At 43.2% G+C, this 16,317-nt stretch overlaps 1 protein-coding gene across 1 annotated transcript; it reads left to right on the top strand.

Moving 5' to 3' along the window:
- Nucleotides 1-879: 879 nt before the first annotated feature.
- On the top strand, nucleotides 880-6,808 carry LOC118590366 (zinc finger protein 74-like). Its single transcript, XM_036198323.1, has 2 exons — nucleotides 880-1,000; nucleotides 5,394-6,808. The coding sequence occupies exons 1-2, from the start codon at nucleotides 880-882 to the stop codon at nucleotides 5,969-5,971; spliced, it is 699 nt and encodes a 232-aa protein (XP_036054216.1). The 3' UTR covers nucleotides 5,972-6,808.
- The last annotated feature ends 9,509 nt before the right edge of the window (nucleotides 6,809-16,317 follow it).

The following is a 16,317-nucleotide window of genomic DNA, read 5'->3' as shown; positions in this document are numbered from 1 at the left end:
ATATATTCCAGGTTTTATTTGGTTTCATTATTGTTTTATGAGACAAGGTTTCTCTGTGTAATAAGCCTTGGCTGTCCTGGAACTCACTTTGTAGACCAGGCTGGCCTTGAACACACAAAAGTGCTGTGATCAAAGGCATGCATCACCGTGCCTAGCTATTCAAGGTATTGTTTAAAAAGGATTTATTTGGGAGCTAGCAAGATGGCTCAGAGGTTAAGAATACTGGCAGTTCTTCCAGGGGTCCTAAGTTCAATTCCCAGCAACCACATGGTGGTTCACAACCATCTATAACGAGATCGGGTGCCCTCTTCTGGTGTGCAGGAATACATGTATGCAGGCAGAACACTGCATACATAATAAATAAATCTTTTATTAGAAAAGGGATTTCATGTTATTTATTTTATGGGGGACACATTGAGGCCAGAGAGGCCCTCTGATGCCCTGGAGCTGGAGTTCCTGGCAGTTGTGAGCCACCCAACACGGGTGCTGGGACCTGAATTCAAATTCTTCAAAAGAGTACTCTTAAGTACTGAGCCATCTCTCCAGATCCCCTAACTTTCAAGTTTGAAGTTTGTAACACTCGGCCCTGGGAAATAAAACATTCCACTTAAGACATGTACAATTAGGAACAGGCTTCAGGGCTGTGAAATTGTCAGGGTGTTGCAATGTCCATTCAGTCTCACTGTCAAAGCCCAGAATTCCGTGTGTGTCATTCTCTGCCCCATCCCTCAGCCTTTGCACAGTGCTTTCTGCTCCTGAGGTCAGTTGCTGTTCACCAGGGCTCTACCAGGTTCCTAATCTTGGACTTTCTTGGAACGATGGACACAGAATCATTCCTGCCCTAGGTGAATGAGAATGTATGTGTCATTTCAGGAACCGATGACTTTCAAGGATGTGGCTGTAGACTTCACCCAGGAGGAGTGGAGTCAGCTGGACACTCCTCAAAGGGCTCTGTATAAGGAAGTAATGCTGGAGAACTACCAGAAACTTCTTGCTCTGGGTAAGCTGGCTCCTCCAAAGCTGGATGTCTGCTGCTGCCAGCTTTCTTCCCACATTGTGTTGGGAAGAGCCCATTAGCACCAGTGCTGGTGAGCCCAGGGCCATACATGCCAGAAGTACCCACAAAGCAGCATCCTGGCTTTGAGCTGTGACTGGCCCCAGAGCCAGGCCATGTAAGAGAGAGAGGCCTGCTGGGGAGGTAAGGTAAGGGCTAGGAGCCTTAGAGTCAATTTGCCTCAGAGCTTTTTCAGGTGACCAAGGCAGGTGCCATGTATGGACTTGAAAGTACATGCTGTGGTGAGGGTCTGCATCTGAGACTTGTCAGTGATTTGGGGCCCACCAGTCTCATGTTCCTGGTGATGGCACACATACCTCTTATAGTGCCTTGTCTCTGTTCTTGGGCTGTCCTTTGGAGTTTCTAAGCAGAGCCACAGCACATCCAGTCTTACTGTTTTTCCCCCCAGGAGCAGGGCCTCCACCCCACAAACCAGATGTGATCTCCCATCTGGAAAGAGGCAAGGAACCCTGGGAAGAGCTCAGGAAAAAAACCAAAAGAGGTTTGTCTAGGTGAGCATGTGCCTTTCCCATTCCCCAACCAGCCCTTCCTCTCCAGCTGTGTGCCAGCTGTGTGCCAGAGAATAGTGTGCGGGGGAATACAGCAGTGGGCAAAGCTAAGCCACGTCTCTGCCTCCTGACAAGGGTGAGTGACAAGGAATTTGAGCATGAGGAATAGGAGTCAGAGCCTTGCTCAGTAAGCAGGTGGTGGGCAGAAGCAGGAGATGGAGGCAGGCGGACCAGAAGGGGTGGAGCAAGGCTATATACATCACCAAAACCCACTCTTTGGCAGAAGGACAGCCAAGAGCAGATCCTTATAGGAGGCTGACATAACTTTTCTTTCTATTTATTTATTTTTCTATTATCAGCTTGATACAGTATAAATTCTTATCTTAATAGTGAAATGTTTCATTGAGACTTGCTCAGTAATTGAGTAAAACCAAAACTTATTATAAGCCACAGTCATCCTAGGGACCCCCTGCTATATATATATATATATATAGTCTCCATGGTTCTGTGGGTTGCAGTCTGATTGTTCTTTCCTTTACGTCTAGAATCCACTTATGAGTTGAGTACATACCATGTTTGTCCTTCTGGGTTTGAGTTTTACCTCACTTAGGATGATATTTTCTAGTTCCATCTATTTGCCTGCAAATTTCAATATTTCTTTCTTTCTTTCTTTTCTTTCTTTCTTTCTTTTTTCTTTCTTTCTTTCTTTCTTTCTTTCTTTCTTTCTTTCTTTCTTTCTTTTTCTGCTGAGCAGTACTCCATTGTGTATATGTACCACATTTTCTTAATCCATTCTTCAGTTGATGGGCATCTAGGTTGTTTCCAGGTTCTGGCTATTACAAATAGTGCTGCTATGAACATAGTTCAGCATGTATCTTTGTGGTATAATTGAGCATTCCTTGGGTATATGCCCAAGAGTGGTATGGCTGGGTCTTGAGGTAGATCCATTCCCAATTTTCTGAGAAACGGCCATACTGATTTCCACAGTGGATGTACAAGTTTGCATTCCCACCAACAGTGGAGGAGTGTTCCCTTTGCTCTGCATCCTCTCCAACATTGACTGTCATTAGTGTTGATCATAGCCATTCTGACAGGTGTAAGGTGGTATCTCAGAGTTGTTTTGATTTGCATTTCTCTGATGACTAAGGATGTTGAGCACTTCTTTAAATGTCTTTCAGCCATTTGTGATTCTTCTTTTGAGAATTCTCTGTTTAGCTCTTTAGCCCATTTTTTAAATTGGATTGTTCAGTATTTTGATGTCTAGTTTCTTGAGTTCTTTATATATTTCCTCTGTCAGATGTGGGGTTGGTGAAGGTCTTTTCCCATTCTGTAGGCTGTCTTCTTGTCTTATTGACTGTGTCCTTTGCTCTACAAAAGTTTCTCAGTTTCAGGAGGTCCCATTTATTAATTGTTGTGCTCAGTGTCTATGCTGCTGGTGTTATATTTAGGAAGTGGTCTCTAGTGCCAATGCATTCAAGAGTACTTCCTACTTTCTCTTCTATTAAGTTTAGTGTAACAGTATTTATGTTGAGGTCTTTGATCCACTTGGACTTGAGTTTCGTGCATGGTGACAGACATGGATCTATTTGCAATCTTTTACATGTTGATATCCAGTTATACCAGCACCATTTGTTGAAGATACTTTCTTTTTTCCATTGTATAGTTTTGGCTTCTTTGTCAAAAATCAGGTAGGTGTTCATATGTGTGTGGATTAATGTCAGGGTCTTCAGTTCGGTTCCATTGGTCCGTATGTCGGTTTTTATACCAGTACCAAGCTGTTTTTTATTAAGGTAGCTCTATAGTAGAGCTTGAGGTCAGGGATTGTGATGCCTCCAGAGGTTGCTTTATTATACAGGATTCTTTTAGCTATCCTGGGTCTTTTGTTTGTCCATATGAAGTTGAGTATTGTTCTTTCCAAGTCTGTAAAGAATTACTTTGGGATTTTGATGGGGATTGCATTGAATCTATAGATTGCTTTTGGTAAGATCGACATTTTTACTATTTAAAAGAAAAAGGAAGGTGGCTTGTGGAGGCAGGCTCTCACTCTGGCCTTGAGCTCACTGTGTGATCACTCAAACTCCGTGATCCTCCCATTTCAACCTCCCAACTACTAGAATATATCATAAGCTCTCAAAAATTTTCTTTTTTTACTGATTTCTCTTTAAAAGTTGTTTAATGAACAAGTGAATTAATTCATTTCATCTTAATTGAATAGACAGTGAACATTAACTATGTTCTCAAGCCTTGGAAGCTTGAGAAACACATTTTTGTGAAAAGGAGACCAAAAATGGTATAAACAAACAAATAAAGTTATGTGTTCTGGGTGAGAGTGTGGTGGGTATTGTGCTCCCTGAAATATTGTGTGTTCCCCGAAATAAACATATCTGGGGTCAGAGAACAGACAGCCACTAGAACGGAGCCAGAAATGGTGGCTAGAAAATGGGAAGAGTAAGCCATAACAGAAGTTGGGCGGTGGTGGTACACACCTTTAATCCCAGCACTTGGGAGGCAGAGCTAGCTGGATCTCTGAGTTCAAGGCCACTTTAGAAACAGCTAAGCATGGTGACCCACGCCTTTAATCCCAGAAACACAACCTTTAATCCCAGGGAGTGGGGGCAGAAAGAGAAAAGTATGTAAGGCGTGAGGACCAGGAATTAGGGGAGAAAAAAGCATGTAGTGAGTAAAGCATTCAGCTGGTTAAGCATTCAGGCTTTCGAGCACAGTTCAGCTGAGAGCCATTGGGATGAGGATTCAGAAGCTTGCAGTCTGAGGAAACAAGACCAGCTGAGGAACTAGTGAGGTGAGAAAACTGTGGCTTGTTCTGCTTCTCTGATCTTCCAGCAATCACCCCAATAACTGGCCTCGGGTTTGGTTTTATTAATAAGACTCTTTAAGATTCATGTTACACGAAAGTACTGTGCCCAGGTGGGAGGGTACAGAGGTCAGGAGGGCCTCTCTGTGTTAGCAGCCCAGGTTCCCAAGTAGCCTTAGGACCGGTAGCCACAGCCCCTAGGCCTGAGTGTTGTTTCTGGCCCCAGCTGCTTCTGCCTTCTTTACCAAAATTACTCCCTTTTTTTGTTTTGTTTTTTGTTTTTAGAGACAGGGTTTCTCCTGGTACTCATTATGTAGACCAGACTGACCTCTAACTCACCAAGATTCTCCTGCCTCTGCCTCCCAAGTAGTGGGATTAAAGCTGGGTACCACAATGCAATGCCTGCTTCCTACATCTTTTTGAGAAACACTGTTACATCTCAAATCAAACTCCTGCAGAACATCGAGAGAGAGAAGGGCCTAGGTCAGAGAAAACAGTGGAATTGTATCTGCAGTCAGATATAGGGTATTATGCAGATGTCAGTGGTGAGTAAGGAAATGGGGCTGGGGGGGCCCCTCCTCCACAGAGAATATCCCAGGAGGGAAATTCCTCAAGAGGCTTGCTGCACTTGAATATGTTGGAGCAGCTCCAGCTGTTCTGAGGGACAGTGAAGAGGGTGGGGTGACAGGCCTCTTTCCCTTGAGACTCCGTAGTTTATGCTGCTGCAGCCTGTTGAGATGGGTGTTTCCATGACTGAATTAGCTCCTGGTCCCCAGACCTCTGAGATGTGCCCTCCTCTCAGCCCTCCAGGGATTCATTTGAAGCCTGGCGGAGTCTTCAGTTGGGAGTCCACTTGAGCAATCCCTTTTGTCAATGCTTTTGTGCCTTTGGACTTAGGGGCGGTTGTGATTTCTACTTAATTTCTGGTCTACCTGCATTTCCAGGTCAGCAATCCAGTCTGAGCTCCAGGGCCATGCTTATGCTTACCCACAGAAAATTCCACTTCAATCTTTTACAGAGTGGAAGGCGGAGCCTAAGGTGATGGAAGAGGACATTTACAAAACAGGGCTGTCTCAGAAGCTGATTCAGAAGCAGCTAAAGAGGCCAGGTCGGATGAGAGCCAGCTTGGGTAATGCCGAGACCTGGGAGCTGCAGGATGACACCATGTTAGGGAGCAAGGCTGCGCTGTGGAAGCCAGCTCATACTGTCAATGGGGACAGCATAAAAGAGAGTCTGGAGTCTAAGGAGGCCTTCCCCCTGGGGCGCCCTTTCTCCTCGCAGCAAGGCACTCCCACAGAAGAACACTCACCTGCCAGATGCAGCGAAGACACCCCCGAGGGACTGACTTGGAACCACCAAAGGACACGCTTACAGTCAGGAGAGCATGGGCGCCTTGAGTGGGCGCTGACACGGAGGAGAGCATGTTTGCATGCAGCCAGTGTGGGAAGGTATTCCTGCAGAGCTGGGCCTGGGCGCTGCACTGGCGCAGGCATAGCCGGGGAAAGGCCTTTAAATGCCCCAGTGCCACAAGGCCTTCCCCTGGGGCACCGACCTCGTGGAGGACCAGCACAGCCACAGGGGCAAGAAGCCCTTTGACTGCAGCAGGTGCTGGAAGGCCTTCAGCTGCCACTCATCTCTCATTGTGCACCAGCGCGTCCACGCGAGAAACCTTACAGATGCCACCAGTGCAGCAAGGCCTTCAGCCAGAACCACTGTCTTATCAAACACCAGAAGGTTCACTCCAGAGAAAAGGCTTCCGGAGCGCAGCGAGTGTGGGGAGGCTTTCAGCTGGAGCTCACACCCCAGAAACTTTTCACCATCCAACTCAATAGGCCAGTAGGCGCCTGCTGAGCCTACTCCTTGCCTAGATACCTGCTAGGTTCAGGAAACACCCAGGCGACTGCCACAGACTCCATAAACACCTTGGGTATAGCAAAGCTCTTGAGTGCGGGACAGCCTCCAGCTGGGAGAAACTACCCTCTGGAGAACAAACCCATCAATCGGAGTGACACTAACTAGCTATTTCCCCAATTACTCGAGTAATGCGTTAACTCTCTAGCACTCAGAACCAGACAGCTGTCCCTCAAGGCCTGGCCTTGATTCCGCCCCCACCCCTTCCCCGCCCGGAGAGATCTGACGTCATCTCGCCATCATGCCTTCCTTGGGGCCAGCGGTCACTGAGAGACAGGGAAGGGGGTGGGGTGAGGAGTGTTTCACACAGCCTAGGCTGGTTTGTACAGTCGAGAAGGCCCTTGAAGATCCTGTTCAGTCCTCTTGTCTCAGCCTCCCGTGTACTGAGGTGACAGGCATGTGTGAGCCACCACACCTGGTTATGCTATTCCAGGGGTTGAATCGGGGCATCATGCATGCTAAATAAACTCTGTCCCAGCCCAGTCACTTTCCCATTGCACCTGTCTGGTCTAGTGTTTTGAGACAGGGACGCTGGGTAGCACTGGCTGCCCTGGAGGTCACTTGGTAGACCAGCCTGCCTCTGCCTCGGGAGGCTGGGATTAAAGGTGTGTGCTACCATACCCAGCTAATCCTTCTGTGAAAAGGTGGGTGGAGAGGCAGTACACAGAGGTGTAGCTCAATGGTAGAGCAAGCCAGGGAAAGAAAGTCCTGTATAGTCTAGACCAGCTGCAAAATTCCTGATCCTCCCACATCCTAGATTTCAGGTGTGCACCGCCATGCTCAGCTTTAAAAAAATAGGAAAACTTATCTCAGCAGTAAAGAACTTGCCCAGCAGGCCCAGGCTCAGACCCAGCACTGAAGAAAAGATGGACCAGCTGTAATCGGATCAGCTTGCCCCTTACACTCTGGTGTGCCGCCTTCTGTTGTGTTCCCTGTGAACTTGGAAATCACTTTAGGTATCCTTTATTCATGTTGCAGGAGTGTAAGTGTGTGCACATGTGTGTGTGTGTATATGTGTATATGTGTTCGTGCATGCATTTGTGTGTATGCACATGCCTGCTGTGTGTGCCCACACATTTGTGGAGGCTAGAGGTTGTTCTTGGGGGTCTTTCTTTATTGATCTCACCATTTTTTAAAATGTTTACTTGTGGGCTGGAGAGACCGTTTTTTTCCAGAGGACACAGCACTCGCCTCAGCCTGTGACTCCAGTCGCAAGAGCTCAAACACCTCGATGGTTTTGTACATATCCACTCCCAGAAGCACACACACAATATAAAATAAAAATTCTAGAATATTTGTATAGGGACAGCGTGTGCTCTGTCGTTCAGTCACATGGAGGTCTGAGGACAACTTCTAGGAGCTGGCTGCTGCTGTTCTGTATAATCTGCCTCCAGCATCACCAAAAGGATGCCAAAATTCAGCTGGGCTGTGGAGGCGCACACCTTTAATCCCAGTGCTGGGGAAGCAGAAGCAGGTGGATATCTGGCCAGCCAGGCCTACAGAGTGAGTTCCAGGACAGCCAGGCCTACACAGAGAAACACTGTCTAGAGAAACAAAACAAACAAACAAAAAGAACAGTGAAATTATCAAAAAAAGAAAAAAGAAAGAAAAGAAAAAAGAAGAATGCTGAAATTACAGACTTGTGCCACCATGCCCAGCTTTTTACGTGGGTCTTGGGGATTGAACTCGGCTTGTGAGGCTTGTGAGGCTACTACTGTTACCCACTGAGCCAGCCCTCGCCCCTACCTTATTATGATTTATTTATTTTGGAACATAGTCTCTCATGGATCCTGCAGCTTGGCATTTGAGGAGAGAGGAGACAGGGAGGGAGGAGAGGAGGTTGCCCATTCCCTATGTTGATCAGGTACAAAAACCTGCTGCCTGCCCTGGAAGGGCAGCTGCTCAAAGCTGGAAGGCCAGAGGCACTTTGTTCAGAATATACTATTCTCCACAGATGTCTATGCTGGTGTTTCACTGTAGGTTCTCAGGGCCACATCTTGACAACTGGGGTCCCTTCCTCCACAACACATAGGAAGTCATATTTTAACACTGCAATGGCAAAAGATAAATATAATTTAGGCTTTATTCATTATTCATTATTAGAGCATCCATTTTTCTTTTTCTTTTTTGCCAAGAGTTTCTCTGTGTAGCCCTGGCTGTCCTGGAACTCACTCGGTAGACTAGGCTGCCGAGATCCACCTGCCTCTGCCTCCGAGTGCTGGGATTAAGGGTGTGCACTGCTTCTGCCCAGCAAGATTTTTATTTTATTTTCTAATTATTTAATTTTATTTTATGTACACTAGTGTGAAGGTGTCAGATCTCTTGGAACTGGAGTTACAGACAGTTGTGAGCTGCCATGTGGGTGCTAGGAATTGAACCCAGGTCCTCTGGAAGAACAGCTAGTGTTCCTAACCCCTGAGCCATCTTTCCAGCCCAAGATTTTTATTTTTAATTATGTGTATGTGTTTCCGTGCACCCAAGTGCATGTGGCTGACAGTACAGGCAGCTGTGGAGGTCATAAGAGGGTGGTTGGGTCCCCAGGAACTGGGCTGAGAACCGCCCAGTGTGGATGCTGGGAACTTGGGCCCTTGGGAAGAGCAGCAAGTATTTTTAACCACTGAGGCCCCAGCCTCAGATCTTATTTTTTATCATAGTTCTTTTTTAAAATCTGTTTGGGAGAATGGACCTGAGCATTCTGCCGGAGGCTGACCCAGGGCCCAGCTGTCCATCCTATGAAGGCCAACAACATGGAGGCATTGGTGAGATGCCCAACTGATCAACCTGTCAGCTGAGATCCATTCAGGAGAGGTTTCAGAAGCCTACAGTCTGCAGTCTGAGGAAACAAGATCAACTGAAGAGTTGGCAAGCAAGCAAAACGTGACCCGACAGTGCAAGAGAAGGAGCTGTCCAGCCACTGAACCAGGTCACCAGAGTCATAAGCCCCCACACCGACTGGAAACAGGTAAGGCCCCCATCTCCGGACTGGCAGACCAGGTCTCTGGCCTCAGCCATCAGAGCCCCAGGAACCAGACAGCTATCTTTTCCTGCTCCCTCACAAAAAAACCAGCCCTGTGAACCCAACAACTACTGGAGCCATTAAGCCCACGCTGCAGCAATTGGGAACAACTGCTCCCTGAGACAGAACCCACTAACACCAATTGAATTAAGCTGTTCTCAGAGAAAAAGAGACCAACAGCACATATTTGACCAAGAACTCCCAGTGGACCAAGACTATCAATTGGAATAAGAGAGGCAACCTCAGACACAGATACTGCCTACACTGAGCAGAGGAAGAGATGAGTAGACACCAGTGCAAAAACACCTATATGACACCATCAGAACCTAGTGATTCTACCCTGCAAGACCTGAACATACCAATGCAGAAGCAGAAGAAATCAATCCTAAAAATGACTTTAAGAAGATAATAGAGGCCCTCAAAGAGGAAATGAAAAACTCCCTTAAAGAAACAGGAAAAAAACAAACAAAAAAATTGGAAGAAATCAAAGAAAGCCAAGAAAAAGCAATTAAACAAATGAAGGAAACAGTTCAAGTTTTGAACATTGAAATCCAGACAATAAAGAAGACACAAACTGAGGGAATGCTGGAAATAGAAATCCTGACTAAACGAACAGGAAGTACAGAAGCAAGCATAACCAACCAAATGCAAGAGATGCAACAGAGAATCCCTGACACTGAAGACACAATAGAGAAAATAGATTCGTCAGTCAAAGAAAACACTAAAGCCAAAAAAGTCGTAACACAAAACATCCAGGAAAATTGGGATACCATGAAAAGACCAAACCTGAGAATAATAGGAATAGAAGAAGGAGGAGAATACCAACTCAAAGGCACAGAAAACATATTCAACAAAATCACAAAAGAAAACTTTCCTGCTGGGCAGTGGTGGAGCACGCCTGTAATCCCAGCGCTAGGGAGGCAGGGGCAGAGGCAGGTGGATCTCTGTGAGTTCGAGGCCAGCCTGGTCTATAAAGCAAGTTCCAGGACAGCCTCCAAAGCTACAGAGAAACCTTGTCTCGAAAAAAACAAAAAAACAAAAAACTTTCCCAACCTAAAGAAAGAAATACCTATGAAGATACAAGAAGCTTAGAGAACACTGAATAGGCTGGATCCACAAAAAAAAAAAAAAAAAAAATCCCCTTACCACATAATAATCAAAACACTAAACATACAGAACAAAGAAAAAATATTAAGAACCCAAAGTAACATATAAAGGCAAACCCATGAGAATAACACCAGACTTCTAAATAGAGACTATGAAAGCTAGAAGGTCGTGGACAAATGTTATGCAGACACTAAGAGACCACGGACGCCAACCCAGACTACCATACCAAGCAAAACTCTCAGTCACCATAGACGGAGTAAACAAAATATTCCATGATAAAAACCATATTTAAACAAAACCTGTCCACAAACCCAGCCCTACAGAAAGCACTAGAAGGAAAAATCCAACCTAAAGAAGCTAAACACACCCATGAAAACTCAGGCAATAAATAATCCCACACCAACAAACACCAAAGAAGGACAACACAACACTATCACCAAAAAATAACAGTAATTAACAATCACCAGTTATTAATATCTGTAGCTAGAGTTTTTCTCTCCGGGTCCCACTAAGCCCCAGCTGTCCTGTAGCCCATTTATAAAATAAATATACAGACGCTTATGTTATTTAAACTGCTTGAGTTAGCTCAGGCCTACCATTGTCTACCTCTTACTTTTTTTTGTTTTTGTTTTGTTTTTGTTTTTGTTTTTGTTTTCTAGATAGGGTTTCTCTGTGTAGCTTTGAGCCTTTCCTGGATCTCACTCCCGTAGCCCAGGCTGGCCTTGAACTCACAGAGAGCCACCTGGCTCTGCCTCCCGAGTACTGGGATTAAAGGAGTGTGCCACCACTGCCTGGCTTAGCTCTTATTCTTATACTCAGCCCATTTCTGTTAATCTATATGTCACCATGTGTTCCATGGCTTTACCTGCTGCCTTTACATGATGCTCCCTAGACGGCAGGCTGGCGTCTCCTCCAGCTTCCACCTCCTGGCCTCTTCTCTCTGTTTGTCCCGCCTATCCTATACTCCTGCCTGGCTACTAGCCAATCAGCACTTTATTTATTCACAACATACAGGACATCCCACAGCAAATATCCATCAATATCAGTGGTCTCAGCTCACCTATAAAAAGATACAGGCTAACAGAATGGATACAAAAACAGGATTCATCCTTCTGCTGCATACAAGAAACACACCTCAAGTTCAAAGACAGACACTATCTCAGAGTAAAAGGCTTTCCAATCAAATGGACTTAAGAAGCAAGCTGGTGTAGCTATCCTAATATCTAATAAAATAGACTTCAAACTAAAATAAATCAAAAGAGATCAGGAAGAACATTACATATTTATCATAGAGAAAATCCACCAATGAGTACTTGCCTAGCAAGCACAAGGCCCTGAGTTTGGTCCTCAGCTCAAAAAAAAAAAAAGAAAAGAAAAGAAAGTCCACCAAGATGAAGTAAATTCTGAACATTTATGCACCAAATACAAGACACCCACATTTGTAAAAGAAACATTACTAAAGCTTAAAACGCACATCAAACCCCACACACTAGACTTCAACACACAACTCTCACCAGTGGACAGATCTACCAGACTGAAACTTAACAGAGAAATAAAGGACCTAACTGATGTTATGACTCAAATGGACTTAATATACATCTACAGAACATTCCATCCTAACACAAAAGATTATACCTTCTTCTCAGCACCCCATGGAACCTTCTTCAAAATTGACCACATGCTCGGTCACAAAGCAAATCTCAACATATACAAAAACATTGGAATAACCTCCTGCATTTTATCAGACCACCATGCCTTAAAGTTAGTTTTCAACAACAACAAAAACTATAGAAAGCTTACAATCTCATGGAAACTGAATAACGCTTAACTAAAGCATCAGTGGGTAAAGGAAGAAGTAAAGAAAGAAATTAAAGGCCGGGTGGTGGTGGCCCACACCTGCAATCCCAGCACTCAGAAGGCAGAGGTAGGTGGATCTCTGTGAGTTCAAGACCAGCCTGGTCTACAGAGCTAGTCCAGGATAGGCTCCAAAGCTACAGAGAAACTCTGTCAAAAAAAAAAAAAAAAAAAGAAATTAAAGATTTCCTAGAATTCAATAAAATGAATCTACAACATACCCAAACTTATGGGATGCTATGAAAACAGTGCTAAGAGGAACTCTAAATGCCCACATAAAGAAGACAGAGAAATCTCATACCAATGACTTAACAGCACAACTGAAAGCTCTAGAACAAAAAGAAGCAAACTCACCCAGGAAGAATAGACGCCAGGAAATAATCAAATTGAGGGATGAAATCAATGAAATAGAAACAAAGAGAACAATACAAAGAATCAATGCAACAAAGAGTTGATTTTTTGAAAAAAATCAACAAGATAGACAAACCCCTAGTCAAATTAACCAAAAGGAAGAGAGAGAGCATCCAAATTAACAAAATCAGAAATGAAAAGGGAGACATAACAGACAATAAGGAAATCCAGATAATTATCAGGTTATACTTCAAAAATCTTTACTCCACAAAATTTGAAAATCTGAAAGAAATGGATAATTTTCTGGCTAGGTATCACATACCAAAGTTAAATAAAAACCAGATAAACTATTTAAATAGACCAATAACCCCTAAAGAAATAGAAAATCACCAAAAGTCTCCCAACCAAAAAAGCCCAGGACCAGATGGTTTCAGCGCAGAATTCTATGAGATTTTCAAAGAAGAGCTAATTCCAATACTCTTCAAATTGTTCCACATAATAGAAACAGAAGGAACATTACCAAACTATTTTTATGAGGCTACTGATACCCAAACCACACAAAGATGCAACAAAGAAAGAGAATTACAGACCAGTCTCCCTTATGAACATTGATGCAAAAATACTCAACAAAATATTGGCAAACCGAATCCAAGAATAAATAAATTTAAAAAAAAATTATCCACCATGACCAAGTAGGCTTTATCCCAGGGATGCAAGGATGGTTCAACACACAAAAATCTATCCATGTAAGATTTGAAACAAACTGAAAGAAAAAAACCCACATGATCATCTCATTGGATGCTGAAAAAGCCTTTGACAAGATCCAACACCCCTTCATGATAAAGGTCTTAGAGAGATCAGGAATACAAGGATCATTCCTAAACATAATAAAGGCAATTTATAGCAAGCCAGCAGCCAACATCAAATTAAACGGAGAGAAATTCAAAACGAGTCCACTAAAATCAGGAACAAGACAAGGCTGTCCACTCTCCCCATATTTATTCAATATAGTACTAGAAGTTCTAGCTTAAGAACTAGAGCAATAAGACAACAAAAGGAGATCAAAGAGATAGAAATCGGAAAGGAAGAATTCAAACTTTCACTATTTGCAGACGATATGATAGTATACATAAGTGACCCCAAAAATCTTACCAGGGAACTTCTACAGCTGATAAACTCCTTCAGTAATGTGGCAGGATCAACTAAAAAAAATCAGTAGCCAACCTATATACAAATGATAAAAGGGCTGAGAAAGAAGTCAGAGAAACATCACCCTTTACAATAGCCACAACTAATATAAAATACCTTGGGATAACACTAACTAAACAAGTGAAGAACCTGCATGATAAGAATTTTAAACTGGGGAGTGGTGGCGCACGCCTGTAATCCCAGCACTTGGGAGGCAGAGGTAGGTGGATCTCTGTGAGTTCGAGGCCAGCCTGGTCTACAGAGCTAGTTCAGGACAGGCTCCAAAGCTACAGAGAAACCCTGTCTCGAAAAACAAAACAAAACAAAACAAAACAAAAGAACTTTAAGTCTCTGAAGAAAGAAATTGAAGAATATATCAGAAAATGGGAAGATCTCCCATGCTCATGGATAGGTAGGATTAACATAGTAAAAATGGCAATCTTACCAAAAGCAATCTACAGATTCAATGCAATCCCCATCAAAATGCCAACACAATTCTTCACAGACCTGGAAAGAACAATACTTATATGGAAAAACAAAAAACCCAGGATAGCTAAAAGAATCCTGTACAATACAGCAACCTTTGGAGACATTACCATCCCTGACCTCAAGCTCTACTTTAGAGGTATAGTAATAAAAACAGCTTGGTACTGGCATAAAAACCGACATATGGACCAATGAAATCAAATTGAAGACCCTGACATTAATCTGCACCCATATGAACACCTGATTTTTGATGTAGAAGATTGCAAATAGATCCATATCTGTCACCACACACAAAACTCAAGTCCAAGTGGATCAAAGACCATAACGTAGATCCAGTTACACTAAACTTTTTTTAAAAAGATTTATTTTATTTTATTTTTATTTTTATTATCTATCTATCTATTTATTTATTTGTTTGTTTATTTATTTATTTATTATGTACACAGAAGAAGGTGCCAGGTCTCATTACAGATGGTTGTGAGCCACCATGTGGGTGCTGGGAATTGAACTCAGGACCTTTGGAAAAGCAGTTGGCGCTCTCCAGCCCCAGTTACACTAAACTTAATAGAAGAGAAAGTAGGAAGTACTCTTGAATGCATTGGCACTGGAGATATTTATAACAGCAGAAGCACAGACACTGAGCACAACAATTAATAAATGGGACCTCTTGAAACTGAAAAGATTTTGCAGGGCAAAAGACATGGTCAATAAGACAAAAAGATAGCCTACAGAGTGGGAAAAGATCTTTACCAACCCCACATCTGACAGAGGACTGATCTCCACAGAACTCAAGAAACTAGACATCAAAATACTGAACAATCCAATTTAAAAAATGGGCTAAAGAGCTAAACAGAGAATTCTCAAAAGAAGAATCACAAATGGCTGAAAGACATTTAAAGAAGTGCTCAACATCCTTAGTCATCAGAGAAATGCAAATCAAAACAACTCTGAGATACCATCTTACACCTGTCAGAATGGCTATGATCAACACTAATGACAGCCTATGTAGGAGAGGATGCAGAGCAAAGGGAACACTCCTCCACTGTTGGTGGGAATGCAAACTTGTACAACCACTGTGGAAATCAGTATGGCCATTTCTCAGAAAATTGGAAATCGATCTACCTCAAGACCCAGCCATACCACTCTTGGGCATATACCCAAGGAATGCTCAATCATACCACAAAGATACATGCTGAACTATGTTCATAGCAGCACTATTTGTAATAGCCAGAACCTGGATGCCCATCAACTGAAGAATGGATTAAGAAAATGTGGTACATATACACAATGGAGTACTACTCAGCAGAGAAAAACAATGACAGCATGAAATTTGCAGGCAAATGGATGGAACTAGAAAAAATCATCCTGAGTGAGGTAACTCAAACCCAGAAGGACAAACATGGTATGATGTACTCACTTATAAGTATCCACTTATAAGTAAAGCAAAGGACAACCAGACTGCAACCCACAGATCCAGGGAGGCTATATAGCAGGGGGGACCCTAGGTTGACTGTATAATAAGTTTTGGTTTTGCCCAATCACTGGGCAAGCTTTAGTGAAACATTTCACTATTAGGATAAGAATTTGTACTGTATCAAGCTGATGAAAGGATATGGTGGCTGTACTTGCAGGAGGGGAGGCTAAAATCTTTTTAGATTATGGATTAGCCTATAGAAAAATGTCTGCCATAAATCAAACAGTGAAGGGGAAGATGAACAGGAATCACACTTACACAACTTAAGTAAAACATAGCTCTCTGAACAGATGAAGATAGGTTTCTTCTGTATTCCAGAATCTAATCAATATTTATATGTATAATTCAGCTGTCATTTGACTTAAAAGGGCTTTTTGGGAAATGTTATCATTTTTGCTATTTTCTATAGAGAAAATATTTTCCAGTTTTAAATTACTCTAGACTTTGGAATTATAACCCATTTTATGTTAAAAACAATAACAACAACAACAGGACAAGAGCGTACAGAAAGGAAAGCAAACCAGTATCATTGTGCTTCCACTGCTGCCCTGCACC

Source organism: Onychomys torridus, chromosome 8, assembly GCF_903995425.1.
Source record: "Onychomys torridus chromosome 8, mOncTor1.1, whole genome shotgun sequence".
In the NCBI taxonomy this organism is placed as follows: domain Eukaryota; kingdom Metazoa; phylum Chordata; class Mammalia; order Rodentia; family Cricetidae; genus Onychomys; species Onychomys torridus.
Note: the sequence above shows the minus strand (reverse complement) of the source record. Positions and strands in the feature narration are given on the sequence as shown.

Excerpts from the sequence above, each read along its gene's own strand:
- LOC118590366 (XM_036198323.1), top strand. The coding sequence starts at position 880 with ATGACTTTCAAGGATGTGGCTGTAGACTTCACCCAGGAGGAGTGGAGT. Across the intron at positions 1,001-5,393 it reads CCAGAAACTTCTTGCTCTGG|AGTGGAAGGCGGAGCCTAAG; the intron begins GTAAGCTGGCTC and ends AATCTTTTACAG.